General features: G+C 42.8%; 3 protein-coding genes across 3 annotated transcripts in view; 1 reads left to right on the forward strand and 2 right to left on the reverse strand.

Moving 5' to 3' along the window:
- lrrc75ba (leucine rich repeat containing 75Ba) overlaps window positions 1-2614 on the reverse strand; it is a 12324-nt gene extending 9710 nt beyond the window's left edge. The window contains exon 1 of the mRNA XM_020590317.1: window positions 1951-2614. Within this exon, the coding sequence (XP_020445973.1) occupies window positions 1951-2232 (282 nt within the window). The 5' untranslated portion in view covers window positions 2233-2614. The remainder of the gene's footprint in view (window positions 1-1950) is intronic.
- ggt1a (gamma-glutamyltransferase 1a) overlaps window positions 1-12104 on the forward strand; it is a 23118-nt gene extending 11014 nt beyond the window's left edge. The window contains exons 2-14 of the mRNA XM_020590316.1: window positions 6938-6974; window positions 7129-7305; window positions 7383-7513; window positions 7595-7684; window positions 8036-8228; window positions 8752-8912; window positions 9087-9236; window positions 9598-9734; window positions 10024-10211; window positions 10320-10447; window positions 10910-11022; window positions 11112-11225; window positions 11902-12104. Of these exons, the coding sequence (XP_020445972.1) occupies window positions 6938-6974; window positions 7129-7305; window positions 7383-7513; window positions 7595-7684; window positions 8036-8228; window positions 8752-8912; window positions 9087-9236; window positions 9598-9734; window positions 10024-10211; window positions 10320-10447; window positions 10910-11022; window positions 11112-11225; window positions 11902-12048 (1766 nt within the window). The 3' untranslated portion in view covers window positions 12049-12104. The remainder of the gene's footprint in view (window positions 1-6937; window positions 6975-7128; window positions 7306-7382; window positions 7514-7594; window positions 7685-8035; window positions 8229-8751; window positions 8913-9086; window positions 9237-9597; window positions 9735-10023; window positions 10212-10319; window positions 10448-10909; window positions 11023-11111; window positions 11226-11901) is intronic.
- A 234-nt stretch (window positions 12105-12338) lies between these two features.
- On the reverse strand, window positions 12339-19765 carry anapc5 (anaphase promoting complex subunit 5). The gene is given in 18 exon segments (XM_020590315.1): window positions 12339-13863; window positions 13972-14134; window positions 14301-14448; window positions 14611-14718; window positions 14817-14938; window positions 15474-15548; window positions 15720-15855; window positions 16069-16250; window positions 16905-16997; window positions 17124-17205; window positions 17303-17381; window positions 17384-17483; window positions 17647-17748; window positions 17911-17977; window positions 18252-18495; window positions 18617-18726; window positions 19061-19140; window positions 19224-19765. Coding segments are annotated over 18 exon segments (2316 nt in total). The 5' UTR covers window positions 19428-19765; the 3' UTR covers window positions 12339-13642.
- Between the last annotated feature and the right edge of the window lie 2471 nt (window positions 19766-22236).

Raw genomic sequence — 22236 nt, forward strand, 5'->3', positions numbered from 1 at the left:
CCCCCTTTTTTTTTTTTTAATAAAATGTTAGTGGTACTTCAAAATATTTCAGAGTCTGTGCAGGATAAATACTCCAAAGAGTTTAAACCTGACAGTCATGGCATAAATATGACAAATCCAAAAACATCAGCAGTTAAGAAATCAACTTAAGGACATTTCAGATGACCTTTTGAGTGTGAGGAGACAAACAGTCAGCAGTGCAGCTGCGTGCTGAACTATACCAGTCGCCCTCATCGACACATCCATCCACAAGGTCCTAATGAAGCAAACTATGGTGACAGACACTTACGCAGCCCATGCAATTTTAATGAGAGAAGCTAGCCCCCGAGACATACAGATGCGTACACATTTTTACTTCTGAACATAATCAGCATTGATTATTATTGACAGTTTAAGTGGGAGGCTGGCAGCTCCATATTTTAACAAGGACAACGCAGGCTGAACCCAAGGCTGGGGAGAAGCTACTTTGGCTTTCTGAGAAAACAGGTATAAATATATCTCCTCACCTGAGTTTAAACACAATCAACCGTCATGTGCAAGCGCAGCATGAAGCCATGAATCCTTCCCATATCTGCAGCAAAACTCAGATGTTTTTCAGATCTGGTGCCGAGCTCACAGTTACACACCAATTAACTCTGCTGCAACCTCCATTTAAATTTAGAGAACAGACTATCAGACATCTGCCTGCTCACAGTGCTGTGAGGAAGGATGAAATAAGACTTAAAAAGCAGAGCTCTGTTAGGAGAAGCAAGCCCCTATTCCTTGTCATGGAGCCTCGGACAGCCAGTTAATCTCCTCAGCTTGATTAAGGAGGTTCCCCCTCTATTGTGTCAAGGCTTCAGAGTAATTAATGCTGGATTGCCTGACAGCTAACAGAGACAAGGTCCTGAGAGCAAGCAAACAAATGAGATCACTGGGGCTGCTGTCACATTCTCGGTGCACCAACTTATTCTTTTACACAGTTTAATGCTACATATCCCATAGCAGGCAAGAAAATGTGTTGAAAACAAACATTTAGTCGGCATCCAGGAGCTAGACCTCGTCTAACATAGGTCACGACTACTGCTATTTGGACCTGCTGTCATGGTCAAGTGCAAACTACATAAAACAGTTTTTGGCTTGATGACAGAACAGTTTTGACCTGATGTTGGTTTTTAAAGATCTTCGTTAGCCAAACGGGACAATAACAAGACAAACTTTTCACATGACTACAACATGCACAACAAAGTATGAAAAAGACAGTTAAAAAGCCCTTTGGGCTTACACTGTTGCTTCTGGAGCACACCACATTACAGAGAGAGACATAGGAGGAGAGGTCTGGAAGGGGCAGGTCGCCCTGAGTGTTAGAACAGCCTGAGGAGAGGTCAGGCTGGCCCTGGTGAAGGAAACAAGGACATTGGATGGCAAAGTAGGGAAGGGGCTCCGTTTGTGTGTGCTGGAAGTATCCAGATTCCATCTAAAGACAATGAAATTTGGGATAATGTGATGACAAACATCATGCATTTGGACCATTTCCTATAGCACAGATTATTCTTTCAAATCAAATGTCAACACTCAACATGTTCAGCCTACAGTGATACTGAACTCTGAGTCACATGCTGTGTCTGCCACTTAAACACTGTCACATTGCTCTGCTGGTAGCCTACCTTCTAAAAAGACATGCTTCTTGGAGAAGTGGCTGAGGCAGCCAGAATGAGCTCAAGGTGAAAGAGGGGCGAGGTGGGAGGGGGTCAGAGGTCAGGATCAGGGCTGCAGAGCAGACCACATGTGGACGCGCAGGACACATAAAGCTAGATCCACAAACGAGCAGCTTTGGCTTGTTCGCATCTGTTGCTTTGAGACGTGTTGAGAATGCACCCTCAAAGCAGGCGCACAGCCATAGCGCACGTACTGTGTGTAAACAGGTCTGCCTACCGTACCCAGGCCGAGCTGTGTGCAGTTTGTCCTTACCTTCCTCAATAATTTGAGCACGTCGGTTGCCCGCTCTATCCTGCGGTCACGGAGCAGCTTCTGGATCTCTTTGATCCAAGCCACTCGCCTCACGTACGGGCTGTGGTTGGTCCGACGCAGCATCCCGGGCAGTTTGTCTGATTTCAGCATCAGTGCAAAGAGAAAGTCCCCGCCACCCCGACTGCCCCTGTCGCTCTCTCCAGTACTATCTGTAAGCTTGCGTCGCTTTTTGGAGAAATTCTCATTGTCCAGGCTGCTCTGCCTGCTCAGTCTGGAACCCATGGTATTATTATTTTCCTATAAGCCAAGCTGTGTTTGAGTTGCAGTTCAGACAGTAGTTAGCAAAAGGACAAAGCCATGATCAACCCCCGTTTTTCTGCCAGCAGACGCACGTCGGTGGACGGTGGAAAACAGCGCCGTGCTGTCTGGCGCTGTTGCTGCCTGGCTGTCAACAGTCTGAGGATCCGCTGCAGAACCTCACGGTGCCCCTCGACAGTCTAGTTTATCACCATTATCTCATGCACGCGTCACACGGTGGTATTTAGAGACGTTTCACCCAGCGCCTGACTAGGATAGTGATGATGTTCCTGCTGCTTCATCCTCTGGTCTCGGCTTTACGCTGCTGTTTAGGTTTGTGCAACGTGGAGCATCCGACCAATCGCAGAATCTGGTGTCCGCTGCACGTCTCTCCTCCCAGCCTTAAACCCCCCCACCCCTCAGCTACAAGGGAGTTAGATAAGAAATGATCTCAGTGTTGTTTTTAGTATCTCGGGCAACAATACGACCAGTACACTAAATTGTGCAGAACTCTTCCAAATAATGTATGAAAACTTTTTTTTAGTGAACGTTTGTCTTTCTTCTGCATCTGCTCCAAACATGAATTTCTCCTTTGGCAGTCTTCTTGTAACTCAGAAGAGCTGTCAACATCTGTTTGCATTTCTCAGAATCCACAACAAAGTCATTTGCTGAAGAACATCCATGTGCCAGTGCACATCTCTGTCACATGGATCAGTAGCTTGCTTAGGGACCTAGTGATGTGAGACCCAGGGCTACATTAAGCCATGTGAAGATAGGCAGCTCTCAGTCACGATGTTAACATTAAATAAAAACCAGTATTGTGAAGCTCAGTGTAGTTTTGGCACAGAGAGCCTCTAAATCCCATCACTGTGTGGTTACAGACAGTGATCCTGATTTGACCTTACTTTCTGGAATTGTTTAGGATTACATTTGTCTAGTGGAGCAGGACAGTTTATCTGCTTTCTAATAAACATTTTCCACTGGCTGCACTGTAGGTTGTAATTATGAGTGACTGGTGCTTTAATGTGTCATCCTCATGCTACTAATTTGTTTAGACAGAGTTTTGACTCTTCAGAGGGAAAAAAAACTCTGTTGCAACATGTGCTAAACAAACCCATCTGTTGTATTGGATTTTAAAATGTTATACAAGGAAATCTGTTTATGTGTGAGTTTGGCACTAAAACTCAAAGGCATCTCATGGCACCATCAATGCTATTAAACCATAGAATCAGCAACAACTGGAGCGCAGTAGATCATAACTGCGTAAAGAGCGATGACTAATAAAAACAGCTGTAGAGTATTCTGTGGGAGAACAAACCCAGTAATGTTACTGCATTAAAACATAAATGACCACTCTTTTTAAAATATGGCTGTTGCCTCTCACCTTTGAATATCTCTGAACTAACAGCAAAGCAGAAAGTATTTTTATGCTACACAACTTATTTTTTCAAAAGTTCTTCTAAACCTTGACTTTCTGATGAAATTACATAAGCACAGCGAGTGCTAATATTACTGACACTAAGATACTGAAATGACAAAGGAAACAAAACACTCCAGATGGCATACAAATCAAGCAGAGCAACAGGAAGCAGCAGAACTGGGGTTTCCCTGTAACTAGGGCTTCAGACATTGTAATGTCTTCAGTTCAAGTCTGGCAAAAATACCCCCAAACACAGTATTACGATCTGAACATAACTGACAAGCATGTGCATCCACCTGCACTATAAGGGCTCACAAGCAAAACTGTGTGGGAACCTGGGGAATAAGGAGGTCCCCCCCCACCCCACCATCTCCTCTTCCACCGCAGCCATCTTTAAGTGTTTCTGTCAGGAACAACAGCTGTGCAGTTTGATTTGCTGCCAAGTCAACAAGCATAGACAAGGCTCCCGCTTTATGGTGTGAAAACAAGAGGGAAACCTGGCAGGTATGTGTGTATCCCTCCCAGGAAAGTCAAAATGAACATATGCCTCTAGCTGAGGGGTAAAAATATTCATAAGCTCCAGCTGATATTTCATAAACACCCTGCATCCAGTGACAGTGAAGCATGCAACAAAAGCTAAAGAAAGGCTTTTGTGATCTGCAACAGATATGTAACTGTCCTCTTCTGAAATAAATCAGATCTGTCCATTAAATAAACTCCCCTCCTTGGGGCAGCTGTCAACCTGGGAGATCCAGAACAGGATAGCAGTGATTAAATTTAGGCACAATCACAGGTGCAACAGTAGCAGCAGCCCACAGGCTACTTTGGCAGTGCTTTATCAGTGAGGCCCAGGAACAGAAGTGGTTGCTGGATTAACTGAAGTACTAAAGAAGGGCATTTGCTGGTGAGAAGCTCCAGTCATTGGCCCCACCAGTTTGGACCTGTGCTCCTGGGTGAACACTCAGGCATCTCAATCAGTGTGAGGATGCCTGCAGAATAAACCAAATAGAACGACATAGCTACTGAGCATGGCGATGCTGCTGGCTGAGCCAATCACACAGAGCCCCGAGTCAAGGCTGAACACCACCTGCATCTGTAAACAGATCACTCACCTTCACTTTGGTAAGACAGCTAGACTGAGGGGGAATGGAAGGTTTTAGAGGACGAGAAAGATGAGCTCAAGAGTCTCACTCCAAAGTGAAGAAAAGGGTCATATGCATGATTTTAAAGAGACATCTAGATTAAAGAGGAAGAAATATTCAATCACAACAAAAGCAGGTTTGTGAACTAGTGACGTTTTCTGCCAAATTTTCAAACCTCATGTTCTCAAGAGCTCAGAGCAAGTACTGAAGAAAGTTTCATGATCTAGCTGTAGGCCAGACAGTACAATTAAGGCCAGGTTTTAATGGTACAAACACTAAATTGTAACCAGCAGGATAGTTAATCAGAAGTGTAACTGCACCACAGAATCCAAAAGGTCAGTAGCAACTGGATAATGGAATTAACTTACAAACTAGAAACACAGGACAATACAGAATGTACCTACCAGGCTGATGTCTCAAAAGGCAAGTAATGCTGACCATGCAGATAAGAGTCCACAATTCTTTGAGAGCATATGTCAAAATAGTAATTGAAGCTGATAAAGACAGCCAGGTCTGTATAAGGGCAAGCAGGGTGTGTCCTATATCACATTGAAAACACAGCAGCACATTGGATGTGATACCTCAATTTATTCTTTGTTCAAAATAAACACTTCAATTCAGATACCACACATTCAAAAAAAAAAAAGCATTTACCACAGCGTGATGTTACCATTCCTGTTCACAGCACTGAGGACACCAAGTGATTAAATGTGTCAGGTGTCGTTTTGTCCCATTCTTCTTGCAAACAAGTCTTAAGGTGCACAACAGTCCTGGGTCTTTGTTGACACAATTTGCGTTTCAAAAGGTGTCAAACATTCTTTACTGGGGACAGGTTGGGACTGCAGGCAGGCCAGTCCAGTACTCACACCCTTTTCTTCCACAGCCAGGCCTTGGTAATGTGCAGTATGAGGTTTTGCATTGTCTTGCTGAAATATGCATGGGCGTTCCTGGAAAAGATGTCATCTTAAAGACAGCTATGTTGCTCCAAAGTCTCTCTGTATGTTTCAGCGTTAATGGAGCCATCACAGAAGTGGAAGTGACCTTTGCCAAGGCACTGATACAAACCCAGACCATGACAGACCCTGGCTTTTGGACTTGTTGCTGGTAACAGTCTGGATGGTCCTTTTCATCTTTGGTACAGAGCACATGGCATCCATTCCTTCCAGAAAAACCCTGAAATAGTGATTGGTCTGACCACAATACACGTTTCCACTGTGTGATGGTCCATCCCAGATCAGTTGACTGCGCCTCTGGACACTTGACATAGGGCTTTCTTTTGGCACAGTACAGTTTTTAGCGGCATTAATGGATGTAACTATATATTGTAGTGCCTGACACTGTAGTGCCAAAGTCATCCAATGTGGTTATATCGCTTATAGAAGAGTGACGACTCTTGATGCAGTGACTTCTGAGGGATCAGAGAGCATGGTCATCCAGCTTAGTCTTGTGTATTTATGCAGTGAAATCCCTCCAGATAACTTGAATCTTTTAATGATGTTCTGCACCGTAGAGGGTGACGTGTCCAAATCCCTTCCTATCTTTCTTTGAGGAACATTGTTATTAAACATTTCAATAATTTTCTCAAACTTATGTTGGCAAACTGGTGGTCCTCGGCCCATCTTTGCTCCTAAAGGGCTTGGCCTTTCGTGGATGCCACTTTTGTATCAAATCATGATGCAATCACCTGTTGACATCACCCGTTTCAAATGGAACCATCATTTCATTGTTTTACCTTGCTACTGGCCCTGAAATGCAACCCTCTAATCTTTTGTTGGAATGTGTTGTAGGCATCAGAATTGAAGTGTGTTTATTTTGAATAAAGAATAAAACTGATGATCCTGTATTGTTTTTAATGTAACACAGGACACAGATGATTTACACATCACTATTTTCAGTTTTAATTTTGATTTTACATACTGTCCCAACTTTTTCTGATTTGGGGCTGTAGAAAGGATTACTCATCAGCATCACTCTGTGACACCTTAGCCAAGTCACACCTGAAAACCAAAGATGACATGTTTCTGAAGCGGTGACTGAGGCTGGTCATACTTAACACCTTGCCATTACCGATTACACACACACCGTCGGCTGAATGGTCAACTAATTTCTTCTGTACTCTTTTTATCAGATATTTTTCATCAATCTGCAAAATCAACACGCCAAAGGTGAGTGAACTTTCTGCTACCCCCTGTTTTAAAAAAAAGAATGATATAATGCGCTTTGTCCTCACATTGTTGTTCATGTTAAACGTTTGGCTCCCACTGAAAATTACTGTGGGTGGAGGAGACACTTGCTGACTGTGCTGACTTTCTCGGCCAGGAAAATGGTTGGGAAGTCCCTGATTGCTGGTCTGGTGGTCCTTCTGGTGGCTACATTGAGCCTCCTCCTGGGGTTGTGCATGGGCTTGGGAAAGAAAAACACGCCACCCTCCTCGGACCACATCTACCTAAAGGCTGCTGTGGCCGCCGACGCTGGAAAGTGTTCGGAAGTGGGGAGGTTAGAAGACTAATCCTCTAGACGTTTGTCTCCCACATGTAAAGGATTATTACACGGGCAGTTTCTTGTGATTTCAGAGACATTTTGAAGAAAAACGGTTCAGCTGTGGATGCATCCATCGCTGCCTTGCTATGCGTCGGCCTTTTGAACGCTCACAGCATGGGCATTGGAGGAGGGCTCTACTTTGTCATCTATAACGCCTCCACAGGTCAGTGCGCATCCTTCGTTACTTCTCAAGAATGTTAACAAAAACTCCCTCACCAATCTGGCCCCATTTTCTACTTGACAGGGAAGGTGGAAACCATCGATGCGAGGGAAACGGCACCCATGAACGCCACTGAAGACATGTTTGCCAACAACTCCAAGCTTTCTCACACAGGTAGCAACTAACTGTGAGCAGCTGGAATATTGCCCAGACGCAGGGGAGAGAAATCCACTATGAGTTTACTGTTACGTGACTAATGCTAGAGAGAGGGATTACTCTCTACTGTCAAATCTATCCACCCGGCTCATCTCCGATGTTCTCTCATCTTTAAATTTTCTACAGTTGATCTTCTCATGCACACGGTGGCGGTTATATATAAATAAAATACAAATTCTGGATGTGCACCATACTGCATCTACAGATGTCTCTGGGTGTATTAGTATTAGTATGCTGGTCACAGGCAAGAGACAGAAAGAGGACGTTTGTGAATTGCAAAACAGTGGTAGTGTTGTTTCTGCCTGACAGGTGGACTGTCCATTGCCATTCCTGGGGAGATCCGCGGTTATGAGTTGGCGCACAAGAGGCATGGCAAGCTGCCATGGAAGGAGCTGTTTGAGCCGAGCATTGCCTTGGCTCGCGATGGCTTTCCTATAGGAAAGGCTTTGGCCCATGCCATCTTCAAGAGCAAAGATTTCATTCAAGCAGACGCCAACATGTGGTGAGGATGAGGAACTAAATGCAGAAGATACTGGCTAAACTGGGGGGCTAAGATAAGTTTCTTGGCTGAATGCATTTTAAGAACTTCTCTCCCAGTGCATAGGATTTTCCCCATTTCTTACTAGTTTGTTTCAGTTGTGCAACCTTCTGTATGTGTAAATTTGTTTTCCTCTCCTTTGCCGCACCCACTTAGTCATTAGGTCCCCTAGGCTTTGCATTGGAATAAGGTCATGTAAATAAAACCAATGGTCTAGGTCCTGGAAAGTTTTTTTTTTTTAATATAAATCCTTAATGATTAAAACAATTACAGATTCAGAATTGATAACTTTTAATTTCTGGCATAAATGGACTATTACAGAGACACTTCATGAAGTCTGTATGTTCCATTTCAGCTGGATAACAGGGTGGTACGTTGTCATCTATCACAGTGGCTCTTTTGACATTACCACTGGGGTGTGCCTAGTCAGCATTTGGCTTCAGTTTTGTACTTGCCTGGTTTTGATCTTTTTCTTTTCATTTTCCAGTGAGGTGTTCTGTGATTCTCAAAAAAACATCCTGAAGGAAAATGATATTGTTAGATTTCCAAAGCTGGCTGACACATACCAAAGAATAGCAGAGGACGGGCCAGATGTGTTTTACAGTGGGTCAATGGCACAGAGCATCGTTGAGGACATCCAGGCTGCAGGTGTCGTGTTGCCGACTTGTTCATTGTCTTCAGAAATATGTGACCAAATACAAAGTGACTGCACTTGGAAGCAGGCCAGTCATTATGGAGCTCATGTTTAATTTGAATATCACTATTTGGCAATCATTAACATAACCATTATTTTTCATTTTAAATTTTCTGTCCTTGCTCCAGGTGGCATTATTACCCTGGATGATTTGTCGGAGTACCAGCCTGTGCTGAATGAGAACCCTCTGAAGCTGAATGTTGGGGAATACACCATGCATGTCCCAGACGCCCCCTCAGGTGGCCCTGTACTGGCACTCATACTCAACATAGTGGATGGTGAGCAGCATGGCCAAAGGCTTGTGCAGCCATGCAGAAGAAGTAATGTCAGGGTTCCCCAGGTCTTCCCTGGAATGTTTCTCTACCCATTTTGAAAGCTCAGTTCTGCTTGCCAAATTTAATTCACCATCTACTCCCCATCTGTTCAGGCAGAGAATCTTTAGTCATGGTTTTAACAAAAAGAGGCATCATTTATTTCAAATGAGGGAAAATGCCTTCTCTGGAAAAACATGCTCCTACAAATTCATGTGTGCTGGAAGAACTTGTGTTGTTATTTGACTTGTAGTTTAATGACCTGCCACTGACTGAAATAGCTTTTTTATTTGCTCCAGACACAATTTTTCTTGTGGATATTTTGCAGGATACAACTTTACAGACACAAGTGTCTCTACAGCAGAGAAAAAGACTCTGACATATCATCGTATTGTAGAGGCTTTTCGTTTTGCTTATGCCAAGAGGAGCAGACTTGGGGACCCACGTTATCTCAATATAACTGACGTAAGCCTTAATGTTACTATTATTCAGACCTTTATTGTAGAGCAACTTCTTCGTATGATCACAGCTGTCTCCTGATAGCCTCTAGTTCTGCAAGGGCAGTTTGGGTGTGAAATGCCTTGCTCGAGGGTAACACTTATTCCGGCAGCATTTATTTCGGACTGAATTGAAAAAAAATTTGGGTTGTTTCTGCATTGTTACAAAGGCCAGCAGGTACTCTGCTGTTCTTTACCATTTAGGATTATCATAAGATACTTGCAGCACTGTAACTGACTTGTTTTGCTCTCCTCAGCTCATCCAAAACATGACCTCAGACTACTTTGCTGATTGCATAAGGAGTAAAATTTCAGATGACACCACCCACCCAGACAGCTACTATGAGCCAGGCTATTTTGTCCCAGACAACCACGGGACAGCTCACCTTTCACTCATAGCTGAGGATGGCAGTGCTGTGGCAGCCACCAGTACAATTAATCAACAGTAAGATATAGTTTTCCTTACAAAATAAAAAAAACATCTTCATCCTGGCTGCTTATTATTTGGGACTTTAAATGAATCGTGTAATAAAAAGCTGTTTTATTTCCCCAGCTTTGGTTCCAAAGTCATGTCTCGATCGACTGGAATCATCTTTAATGATGAAATGTATGACTTCAGTCTTCCGTACGTGACCAACGGGTTTGGAATCCCTCCATCGCCCAACAACCTCATCCAACCAGGTGTGGCTAGATCACACTCCTGTTACTCAGATCCCCAGTTTAGCTTATGAGCTTTGGACACATCTCTTTTAATAGAGTGCACTGTCTTTACATTAATAATAAACATTAAGCTCCTTGTTTCCACACTCACAGAGGCTGCTACTTGACGCTTTCTCTAGTGTGGATTAAGCAGAGGTGATGTTTCCACCAGCCTTTCCTCCATTTATCATTGTCAGGAACCCTGATAGTTTTAGCTCAGAAACACTATCATTCTCCTCCTTTTGAACGCTATAAGCTAAGACTTAATCTCGCTTTGCAGCTCAATGCTGTTTTTTTGGTTTGTTTCCACTCATTGTAAATTAGTCAAATTAATCTGGCAGTGTGCTTCACTTGATAAAATGCAGCATGGGAACCATCAAACCATAAGGTAAGAAGTAAATATTAATCCATTAAATAGTTGTAGTCACATTGTTTCTACTGCAGGCAAGAGGCCACTGTCTTCCATGTGTCCTGCCATCATCTTTGACAAAGAAAACAAAGTAAAAATGGTTGTAGGAGCATCTGGGGGCACAAAAATACCCACAGCCATTGCATTAGTAAGTCAAATTCATTCACATACATCTCCATCCTGTAAACTCACTCTTAATGATGGGGAAACTTGTCTTGCCTGTTCTGACTAAATCAGGTCATCCTGAACTCCCTGTTCTTCAACTATGACCTAAAGAAAGCTGTGACCGAGCCACGAGTTTACAATCGGCACAACCCAAATATGACAGTGGTGGAACAGGGCTTTGTAAAGGTGGGTTACACACGGACACTCGTGATGCAAAACATCTGAAATATATATCACTAAACGGCTTTTTATTTTGCTTTTAAAGAGGCATTATTACATACTCATTTGACTAAAAACTTGGCTGAGTTCCTACTCTACAGGCAACCATTAATTTTTGCATGAATATTAACTTGCTGAGACTTGAAACGTGGGGTATTAGTACTTTCAGTTATTAGGTATTTGTCTTTCCTTAGTCTTTCGTCCCTGAGATTGCACCAGTCAAGAACTCATCTGCATTAACAGGATGATAATATAATTATGAAATTAAAATACAAACAAGAGAAATAATCTACAACCATGAGGCACCCCTTTGAGGTCTAGCTGTGGCTGGAACTGAATGTTAATGTTGGTTTTACTAATTTGCTCACATGCATATGCTAATAACTAAAGATTCATCTTCTGAGCATCATAAATGTCTACATTTTTGCATAAAATAGCTGAAAAGAACAACCTATCTACACCATGTTTCATATTCATACTACATGAATTCATACTACATGAGTGGTAGAAAGGAAAGAAATTATTCCATAAAACTTCAATCAGAAATGGTAAGAGTTGCATGATTAACAGACTAATGGATATTTATTTTTTTACACCTCATGTACAAGACTAAAGTGTGTGTGTGTTAATAATACTATTGCAGAAGGTCCTGGAAGGCCTGGTCCAGAAGAACCATGTAACACAGCTGCTGAGGGCCCCGGATACGGTGGTCCAGGCGGTGGTACGGCAGGGAGAGCATCTCTGTGCGGAGTCCGACCCCAGAAAAGGAGGCTACCCGGCAGGATACTGAGTGTGACTTCAGACCCTCCTCTGCCCATCTCGGTCTGGACGGTCTCCTCAAAGACACTTGGACAGAACCACAACACATGATGACTCAAGCAGTGTTTAAGCTAAGGAGACATAGCCCCACTCCTTCTCTGAGTTTTTTTGGCACTATTTTTATGATGTGAAGTAAAGTAAGAGGTGGCACTTAATTTGACTCCTGTATTATCATAAATGATCAGGAGGGAGGTGTGAAGAAGTCCAAAACACATCCGCTTTTTATATTAAAACAATTTTATATATAGTATGAGACTATCCAACATATTAATAATAATAATAATAATGCTAATGCTCTTACAGGCAAGAATGAGTGACTGTAAGTTGTCCATGTAGTATTTTCATTTTGTTACAAAGGAAAAAGTCTAAAACAGGACAGTTTGTTTTCATGTCAAAGTGGTGAAAAACAAATTACAACATCAGTGTAAAACTAGACCTGAGAGCAGGTAAACTGAAAGGACACTTCAGATTGTTTGCCAAAATGTCAGCGGCCCTCGAGGACTGGAATTGGCCACCCCTGCTGTAATCAGACCAAACAGGTACCATATGGCTCGACGACACATCCCAACAAGCAACGGTCAAAAGCCCTCACTTGTGAGAGCAAGGTGGATCACCTGACTTACCAATATTTACATAAAGAGCAGGCCTGCCTTTACTGTGCACAAATGTTTTCCATTTATGGGGTAAGGGACATGAAACCCCCCACACACACATAGTCATTCAAAAGGAACTTTCAAGGAGTGGGCAGAGTTATCATAATCTAGATTAGTACCGTAATATTCCCTCTGCAGATATTTTCTTTAGTTATTCTTGTACTTGTGTCAGATTACCTGAAAATTAAATATTAAACAAATCATGCATTGTCCTGAAAGAAGTAATTTTAAGTAACAGAGACCCTTCCAAACACATAAATGTAATGTCAGCCAAAATGGTTATCACAAATGATGTCATACCTAAGTAGTACAGAGTATATAGTCAATGTGAATATGTTACAAAATAAATGTAATCACAATTTCCTCCCCTGGATTTCAGCTTCATCAGTATTCTCCTGGTGAAGTGTGAACCATCCAGGCCACTGAAACACATTAAGCTTCTGTTACATTACCCTTATTCATCAAAAAGCAGCATGGCCATGATAGCACCTGATAGATTTTTGTCATTTCTACCACACCGGCAGCTGGCATCTATGTCTATCAGGCAAACCTGGACTGTTTCCCAAGTTATTAAACCAAATCCTTTATTTATTAACAGGCAATCATTCAAATCTGCACTTAACCATGAGTGAAGAGACCATGGATGCACCGTTGACTTGCTGGAAACTCAGTCTTGTTTATGACTGCTGACATTGTGCTGTTCAAGTTTTTCCCTGGCACTGCATGCAAAGAGTTCCAATTACATCTGATCCTAATTATTTATAAAGGCAATGCTTTAGTGCTGAGAGAGAGCAGGACAGAGCTTCATCACCATCTAGTGGTGAGCTGCATTAACTCAATTGAACAGTTTGTAACAGTGGTGTGTAATTTTCAGAAAAAAACATCTAGACTTTGTAGACATACATGGAGCAGCTAGAGTCGCATGGAGAATGGTGGTGCTGGTGACTGCAGCTCCTGGTCCAGCAGCCGGAAAAGCATGGCACTTCTCTTGCACTGTGAGGTTTGTCCTAGAGAATAGTGCAGCTGAGCCTGCAGGTAGTGGACATCCCGCAGCCGCTCCTTACAGTTCAGCTTGGAGAAATAGGCCGCAGCCTCTTTTAGGGATTCGACAGCCAAAACAGCCAAGTTAAAATCTGCAAGGAGACAATAAGCTGCAGTGTGTAAATGTAAACAAAAGCCCACACAACGCTGTAAAAGGGAGGTCTGTGTTGTGCGGGGTCGAAGAGGGCTGAAGCGGTTACCTGCTTGCCCTTGTCCATTTGGCCTGAACCCAGCCACTGCCATCTGACAGCGGGCTGCCAGCAGCAGGGCACGACCTTTGTCCATGACTGCTCCGTGGGCGAGAATAGGCTCAATGGCTTCGTGCAGGACACTCAGTGCCTGTTCAGGAACCCCCAGCATCAGCTGTATAAAGGGGAGAGAAGAAAGACAAAGAAATTGTTTTTGCACACCTGAGCGCCTTTTATTTTGCATATAGAGTCGCTGTGCTGCGAGTAAAGGCTCTGGTGATGTGCATATATGGAAGGTGTAACAGTGAGAGACTGAAGTCTGTCTGTTAGTTATAGCTGACCTGAGTAAAGGCCAGATGAAGGATGGTTTCTGAGGCCAGGGACTGTAGGTGGTGCTGTCTGGCCAGTGCCAAGGCCTGCAGGAGGAGAGGGAGAGCTGTGGAGAAGCCAGATGACTCCCAGTGGAGCTCAGCAGTGGAGAGCATCACTCTGTATGAGGCATGAATAGGCAGCGTTGCAGACGAGAATGAAAATGTGCTTTAGTACAGTGCTTTTAAAACCCAAGTATGAATGCCTACGAATACATTTGTAGAAAAGAATTTGTATGCGTTTCCAAAATCTGTTATCATAAAAAAAGAAGTATCCATTTACCTGATGACCATCTCTGTACATTTAGTCTTCTCACAGTGAACTTGTAGCCGCTGTAAGATGCTATACGCCTCAGTGCTCCGGTTGAGAGCCTTCAGAACTTGAGCTTTCCTGTAAGCGAGAACACTGTTATTGCTACTGCACAAATTAAACATGTATGAGAGAGCCTTTGTAAAAATGAGGTCTCAAGAGCTTTGCTTTGGCGTTACCTGAAGAGACCTTCAGTTTTGTTTAAGGCAGAGATGGCTGTGACCAGTGGCTCTGCCAAATGGCATTTTCCTTCGTTCATGTGTCGTTCAAACTGGACTTTCAGATCACACAGCATCCAGAGCTGATTCAGAGATTACGTGAACAAAAAACAATGATTTATTTTATTTCCTCTCACGAGCAATGCTATATAATTTATAAATTACAGTACATCATACAGATCTTTAATTTCCATTAAAAAAAACAACATGTATAGTTTGTGCAGACTGGAGCTAAAGACCAAGCTACACCACAGTAACTGCACTGGCACAAAGTAACAGCCAAATATTAATAGCAGATGGGGACAGGCAGACAGCAAAATAATACATATAGTCCCTTTGAACTGCAAAGACACTGGCTGAAAAGGACAAGAACGCTGAAATACATTTTTTGGTAGAGGCTGCATTTCCCATCTAAAGGCAGAAAGGAGCATCTGCAATGTTTGGTTCTGGCCATCAGTGTTTTGTTTTAAATAAGTCAGCATAAAAAAGAAACATTACAACATTTACATCTGTTGGCCAACCTGAAAACTTTAAACTCTTGTTTCTAAACTACACATTCTGCAGTTATAGCTAATAAGAGGGCAGCACTGAACAACACAGTATGTTGCCATAACCCACCCTGGCATGCTGTGTGTGAGGAGGAAACTGTCCTTTCAGATGCTGGAGGATCTCTGCAACTGCACCATACAAACCCTGCAAAAGCAGCAAAGGCACATGGGAGTTAAGTGCTGAACTCTGCCCAGGAGCTGCAAGACAGACATGATCAATGTTTATTACCTTCTTGCAATGCTGAGCCAACTGACTAATGGATTATGCAACAGCAAGGCGAAAAGCAGACAGGCGAGAGCAAATCAAATGCGTTACCTGCTCAGCGTGCAGCTCAGCCAGGTGGCAAAGAGCCACAGCGAAGGCCTCTGTGTTGTTTTGTTGGACCCCAAAGTTGACTGGCTCCAGACTGCTCAGGTTGAGAAGCAGCTGGGCCTGTTGCAGAGCCATGGTGCTGCACGAGAAACCATCGTATGAATTCAGTATTTATTCTAATGAAAAGTTTGTTTTATTGCATGCATAAAAACATCAGACATTCCAGCCATGTCTCACTGAGTTGTTTTATTGTCAGTGGGGAGACTGCAGTGTGCTAGCATGCGATCCATTGTCACCAACAGGGAACAGAGCTGACAACTGTGTGCTGGGGCTGCAAGGTGAGGAGTCTGACCTCTTGCCATACATCCTCCATATGGACGTAGTCTGAGCCAGGCTGATCTCGATCAGTTCTGATAGACTGTGCTTCCAGTGCAGGCTTTCTGTGTTCTTCAGAGCATCCATTAGCTTGTGGGCTGTCTTACCCTGTGTCGCCCCCTGCTGGACCAGAGACTGAATGCCCAGAGATGCCAAGTACTATAACAGAGAAAATTGTGGTTGGAAACCCATGTCAGAGATCAAATATGAGATAGCAGGGTTAAGCCAGGCATCATGATGGATAAATAAGCTTTCTGCATTTCCCTTAATGTGTAGTAAGCCATGTTTTAATTTGCAATTTATATTGGTTTGTTTAAGCTTTCTCTTGTATTTATTCCAGTATGATCCTTTATGAAGGAACACTGACTTCAAGAAAAACAATCTGGGTCAGGCTGCAACTATTTAATAAAAGCCAGGACCTCTAATTAGAGTTGCTAAAGTATAATTAACATGATTATCTAACACTCACTCTGTAACAGCTATACATATGGTATAATTACACAAAGAACACCTCAGTGTCATAGCACTTACAGTGGCTTTGGCTCAGTTATCACAACAGATTCAATGTGCAAAACTCAATGCAAAAAAGCCCAACTGACTTGTTAAGTTCTCACCTTCAAACAAAAAATGCTGTCCTTAGAGTGCAAAGCACATGCTCATTCCTCACAATAAAGAAAGGTCCCAGTACCCATTATCACTAAACCACTGTAACAGTAGTTTTCATTTTGTTTGGCATGTGGGCCAAAATAAGGATTACACTATTCTTGGTCAAGGATTGAGGCAGTCTTATTTCAGAGCTCAGGTTGTACTCACTGGCAGGCAGAAGTGGGCAGCCATTTTCACTGAATCCTCAGTTAACACAGTGCTGTCAGATCCCTTCATCTGTTCCAGTGTGTAGAGCCAACTCTGATGTAGGACACAAAAAAACACAAAGAAATTGAGATTCACTTTCAGACACAGTGAACCATCAAACATGTTACAACAAAGACATGAAGTAAAACAATAAAGGTAGAAGAAAAAAAGGTTTCTTACCAGGCAGTGCTGCAAACACACATGATCATTGGACTCCTGAGCAATGCGGATAGCCTCCTGTAGAGCGAGGTCAGCCTGCTGACTGAAGGCAAAACAACAGTGTAAGTAATACCTAATATGAATATTCTTTATGTGGTAACTTGTTCATCTACACAGATGCCACAGGTACTTGTACTCACTAGTGGCCGAAGCGGCAATGCAGGCTTGCTAAGTTAAGAGCAGCATAGCGGAGACTTCGACCATAGCCTTCATCCCCACCTCGTTTCCAGACAGGATGAGGCGGTCAAAATAATGTAAGAGACTGTGGGAAGAGAGGAAGATGTCCTGGACTCTCATGCTGTTCAAATAGTTTAGATAATGCTGAGGAGAGAGAAAAGAACACAGAGACGGTGAAGGAGATATCCCCCCCCTTGGACTCTTGAAACTGGTAAGTCGAGAGCCAACTCAAAACAACAACAACAAAACAACAACACAAAAACAAACAAATAAAATGATGACAAGAAGTTGAAGAGATCAGTCTCACCGCCTCAGCAAAATCTGGGTTAAACTTCAACATGTTGTTGAGTTCTTCCTGTAGCGCGGCGGGATTCAGAGCTTTGTTCTCATCATTCTTCAGAAGATATGCCTGGTGAAAGGTGCATCAGAAAAACCATAAGGGCCCCCAAGTACTACACCAGCACATAGAAGTTTGACATAGGCTATGGGTGGTGATGTTTTTAACAACCTCATCAAATGCCTTGCAGAAGACAGCACTTCAGTTTATTTTCACTTTGATTTATACACTCACCTGTCTTGCAAGAAAGTACTCTGCTTGTTTTTGTGACAAGGGACCGCTGCTTGGTGTGTTATCACTTCTAGAGCAGAGCCAAAACAACACAAGAATCTGCTGTTATCAGCCATCCTAGTTACAATAACGTAAAAAGAAAAGTTTTCCTAAGCTCCAAGGGGTTTACAGTTAGACCTCTGGCATACACATGATGAATGCATTTCCCAAAGTAGTGCACAAGTAGTCAAAACATGTCAAAACTTTCCAGCTGAGATTCAAACACTTAGGTTTGTTCTTCGAAATTAAATTCAATCTTTCACCACATCGTTCAAATGATTATACCCCATAGAAGCATCACTAACCGAAGTTCTGACTCATGCAGTGGGGTGTACAACTCCTCTTTGTCTGTTCTCTCTCCTACAGTATCCTCAGTGCTGGTGAGGTCCATGTCAGAGTCATCAGCGACCAGCACGGGCAAACCCACCTGTCCATCGGTAGGCTTGGCATAGTGACTGTGATAGTAGTGCTGCAGAGACTTGTACAGCTTGTAGACCTGACTGAAGGACAGCTTATTGTAGGCCAGGAGCATGTGCCTCATAAAAAGCCCTAAAAATAAAATATAACAGATGGGACATACCTAAATACAAGTCTTGTTGATAAGAACAATCCAAATATTTTGGGACTTCTGATCGGATTTGAAAGCTGTCAAATCATGTGTACTACTCACCCACAACACTGGTTTTATAAGTCTCAGAATCAAAAGCAGTGAACGGAGTGGGAAGAGTGGAAAAGAAGTATTCCATGTCTTTTAGCTCTCCATCAGCCATTTCATGCAGCCTTTGTATGAAAAAAAGTCAGTATTTTAACATTATTGTAATAATGGTCTTTTTATTGTCTGTGTCTTTTCTTATAATTACAAGAGCCTGATCTCGTAAATATGAAAGAAAGCCTCCAATACATTATATGTATGTATAGATATATGTGTAGACAGGCAGAGAGAGCTTTGGTAGATGCATTATGCTTCAGTGATACAACAATTAATAACAAGCAAAATGTCTAACTTGCAGGGACAGGAGAAGTACCAGGGACCTTAGCCTAGTATTGAGTTCTATACAGAATACAAATCTGCATGTTACTGAGCAATTAAATACAGTCAGTTCATCATGCACACCTGAGATTGACAGCATATGCGGTCTGAGGGCAACACGCCTCCACTTTCGACAGGAACTGGCCAAGAGTCAAGTCTGGACCCTGCACATGAAACAAAAGATACTACTATAAAACACCAGCTTCAACGGGGTAGGGTGCAAGATAACTGCAATAATAAACCCAACCTGCTGCAAGGGTAGAATTAGCTTGTTAAGTCGTCTTCTTTCTGGCAGTGTGATTTTGGACGCGGTCATCTCATAGAGCAGCGCCAGGACGGATATTTTATACGGAGTCACCCAGTCTTTGATGCCAAACACGTTAGCATGGACCACTCCGTTCGTCATCATAGGGTTGAAATACAAACTTTCATGGACACTTGCCATTTTCATAAGGTCTACTTAGGCTACGGCGACGGAAAACACCAATTCTGTGGTACACTGGGTTAACATTTAATCGGAAAAAAGTTATAGATAGCCTGCAGTCAAACAGACCACGGGCAACCAACAACAGCTAGCTTACGCTAGCTAACGTACCAAGTTTACTGTGAAGAAGTCAATAACACATCGACTTCTCTCGCCTAACGTACTGACGGCAACAGTCACTTCGATCTTTTCTGGTAATTAGGTTCGTTCTAAGCATGGTTACAAAAGCTACCTCTTTGCTGCCAAACTCAAACCACCCTCCTTCTGTATCATTAAAAAATACGTCATATGAGTCGTCGTCGTCGTCGTCTTCTTCTTCTTCTTCTTCTTCTTCTTCTTCTTTTTCCTCTAATAGATTTTCAACAGGTTGTGCACCGTGAGACGTAATGCTGCCCTCCACAGGAAAGAGGAGGAAAAATATTGTATCCCCCTCTTCTATCAGACAAAGAATAAACTGTTCAAAGTCTTTCATACGGGCCAGTTATACTTTAAGACTGTCTCATTAGGCAATACTTTATTAGCATGTTTCAAGGGAGGTTATGACAACAACAGCAAATAAGAGGAAATAATGATACTAAATGCGTTGCAGCGATGGCTTTTGCTTTTAAAAGGTGATAATGTAGGACACAGGCTGTGTGAAGTAATCTGATTTGAGCACACTATTCCCATTGTCTGGTACTGCTCACTCAATTGTCCCATTGACTGTGGCAGCTACTGGCAGCTACTGAAATGTACAAAATTCCATTTTCAATTAAAATATTCTTTTTTGAATTTTGGGTAAAATCTTCCTCCATACAAGACGGGACCTATTTAAAGACACTCATGCTTCCTCAGGTGTGTGGTGCACTGCGCCATACCCCTCGGTCGCAGTCACTTCAGGCAGAGGCACTGACCCTGGGGCCCCTGTGCCTGTGCTCAATAGTCTCTTTCACACCAATCTATCCATGTTTATTACATATAACAATTTGCAAACCTGTCCAAATCAAAGCTTAATACACTTAATAATCTGAAAAAACTGCAACTGCAGTGTAAACAGCTATGCTTTCTGAACTGCAGCAGGCCATGTCCTCCACTGCTTAGTGCTAGACTCCTGTCAACAATTTCAACCATCCCTCCATTCATTAGCAGTCTATAATGTTTATCTTGTGGATGGTCACAAGGGGCTGGAGCCAATCCCAAGTGACAATGGACGAGATGCAGGGTACATCCTGGACAGGTCGCCAGTCTACCACAGGGCTGACACCTAGAGACAGATGAACATTCCCACTCATATTCACACCTAAGGCAACACCAGTTAGTCCACATGTGCATATCTTTGTACACAGGCAAAGAGAAAACGTGCCATCTCCACATAGAAAGGTTCCGGCTGGCCATGTGGCTTGAACCTGGCACCTTTTGATGTGAGGCGACAGTGCATCATACAAAGATACATAACATGGCAAGTAAGATAGCTGACAGACAAGGGATCGCTGGAGGAGGTTTTTGGTCCCAGAAATGTGCTGGAGAGAGGATTGTCTATTTATTCACACATCCTCCAGCAATATGTTAGTCACCTGGTAGCTCTGCATGTGGCTCGGCTGGTCCCACATCAGCTTTCACCTAACAAAGAGGGCACACTGGTGAATGAGAGTTAATTTCATATGAAGCTGAAGCTACACAACCTGGTGGAAAGCAAACAAAACCACTAAATCGCCACTAACAATATGTACATACACCCCAATCTGGCATAATCCCGATGTTGCACTGCACAATAACTCTGCCCACTGGCATAACGGAATCACTCACCTTTATCAGTGATTTTGAAATAACCATAGCATGTATTTCAGAACACTAGTCCAGAAGTACGAAGTCGGGGAGAACCAACAACTCTATAATTAAATCAAAGATCAACATAACCAGCAGCCAACTAGAACATCCCTTATAAACTAAATAGATACACCAAGAAAATAACATCTAAACTTTATAAACTCATATCAAATATAGATACAACAACAGCACTACCAAGGACTAAATGGGGAAATGAGTATGGACCTCTCCCTCAACTCCCCAAACTCTCTCCCCTTGTTACATTTATTTTATATTTATTTTTTACATTACATTATTATAGGGCTGATGGTTGTGGCACCGACCGTGAAGTAATTATCATTACTGTTATTATAATTGTTCAAGGCCAATCCATATGACAACAATTCTTATTTTCCAATATACTTCCTTCCTTCATTCATTCAGTCATTTTTCTTATCATTAAACCAAGAAGAGTTGTCTAGATAATACTCTGCTTTGTCCCTGGCAGCTGGGGTATACGAGGATGGGGCAGCCTGGTTGATCCTCCAGAGTGGACTGCAGGCGGAAGAAGACCGGGTCAGTGCTCCCTTACTATGAGTTAAACAGGCTTCCTCCTCAGGGTCTGGGAGCTGTTTTGAGGATCATACAGTGGGTCTCCTGTCAAGGGCAGGTGGCAACTCAAAGCTGCAGTAAAACAACTATGCTAACTAAAAACAACTATAAAATAACAACAATGCTGTCCTGGCCACGCACACCTTGCTGAGTCGCTCCAGGGCTTCCAGATGGAGACCTTTCTTGTTCTCACTCTAGTGCCAGTGGCTCAGGGTGGACATGCTGCCAGCCAGTACCCTCCTTGTCATTTATTTTGTTCATACTTTATTTCTCTCTTCTTTTTTCTCCCCAACCTCCCAAACCTACTAATAGCTCACTACCAGCTCCCCCTTACCTTATTTATATACCAAACACACCCACACTACACACCTACACACAA

This window comes from Monopterus albus, unplaced genomic scaffold (assembly GCF_001952655.1).
Source record: "Monopterus albus unplaced genomic scaffold, M_albus_1.0 scaffold12.1, whole genome shotgun sequence".
NCBI lineage: Eukaryota > Metazoa > Chordata > Actinopteri > Synbranchiformes > Synbranchidae > Monopterus > Monopterus albus.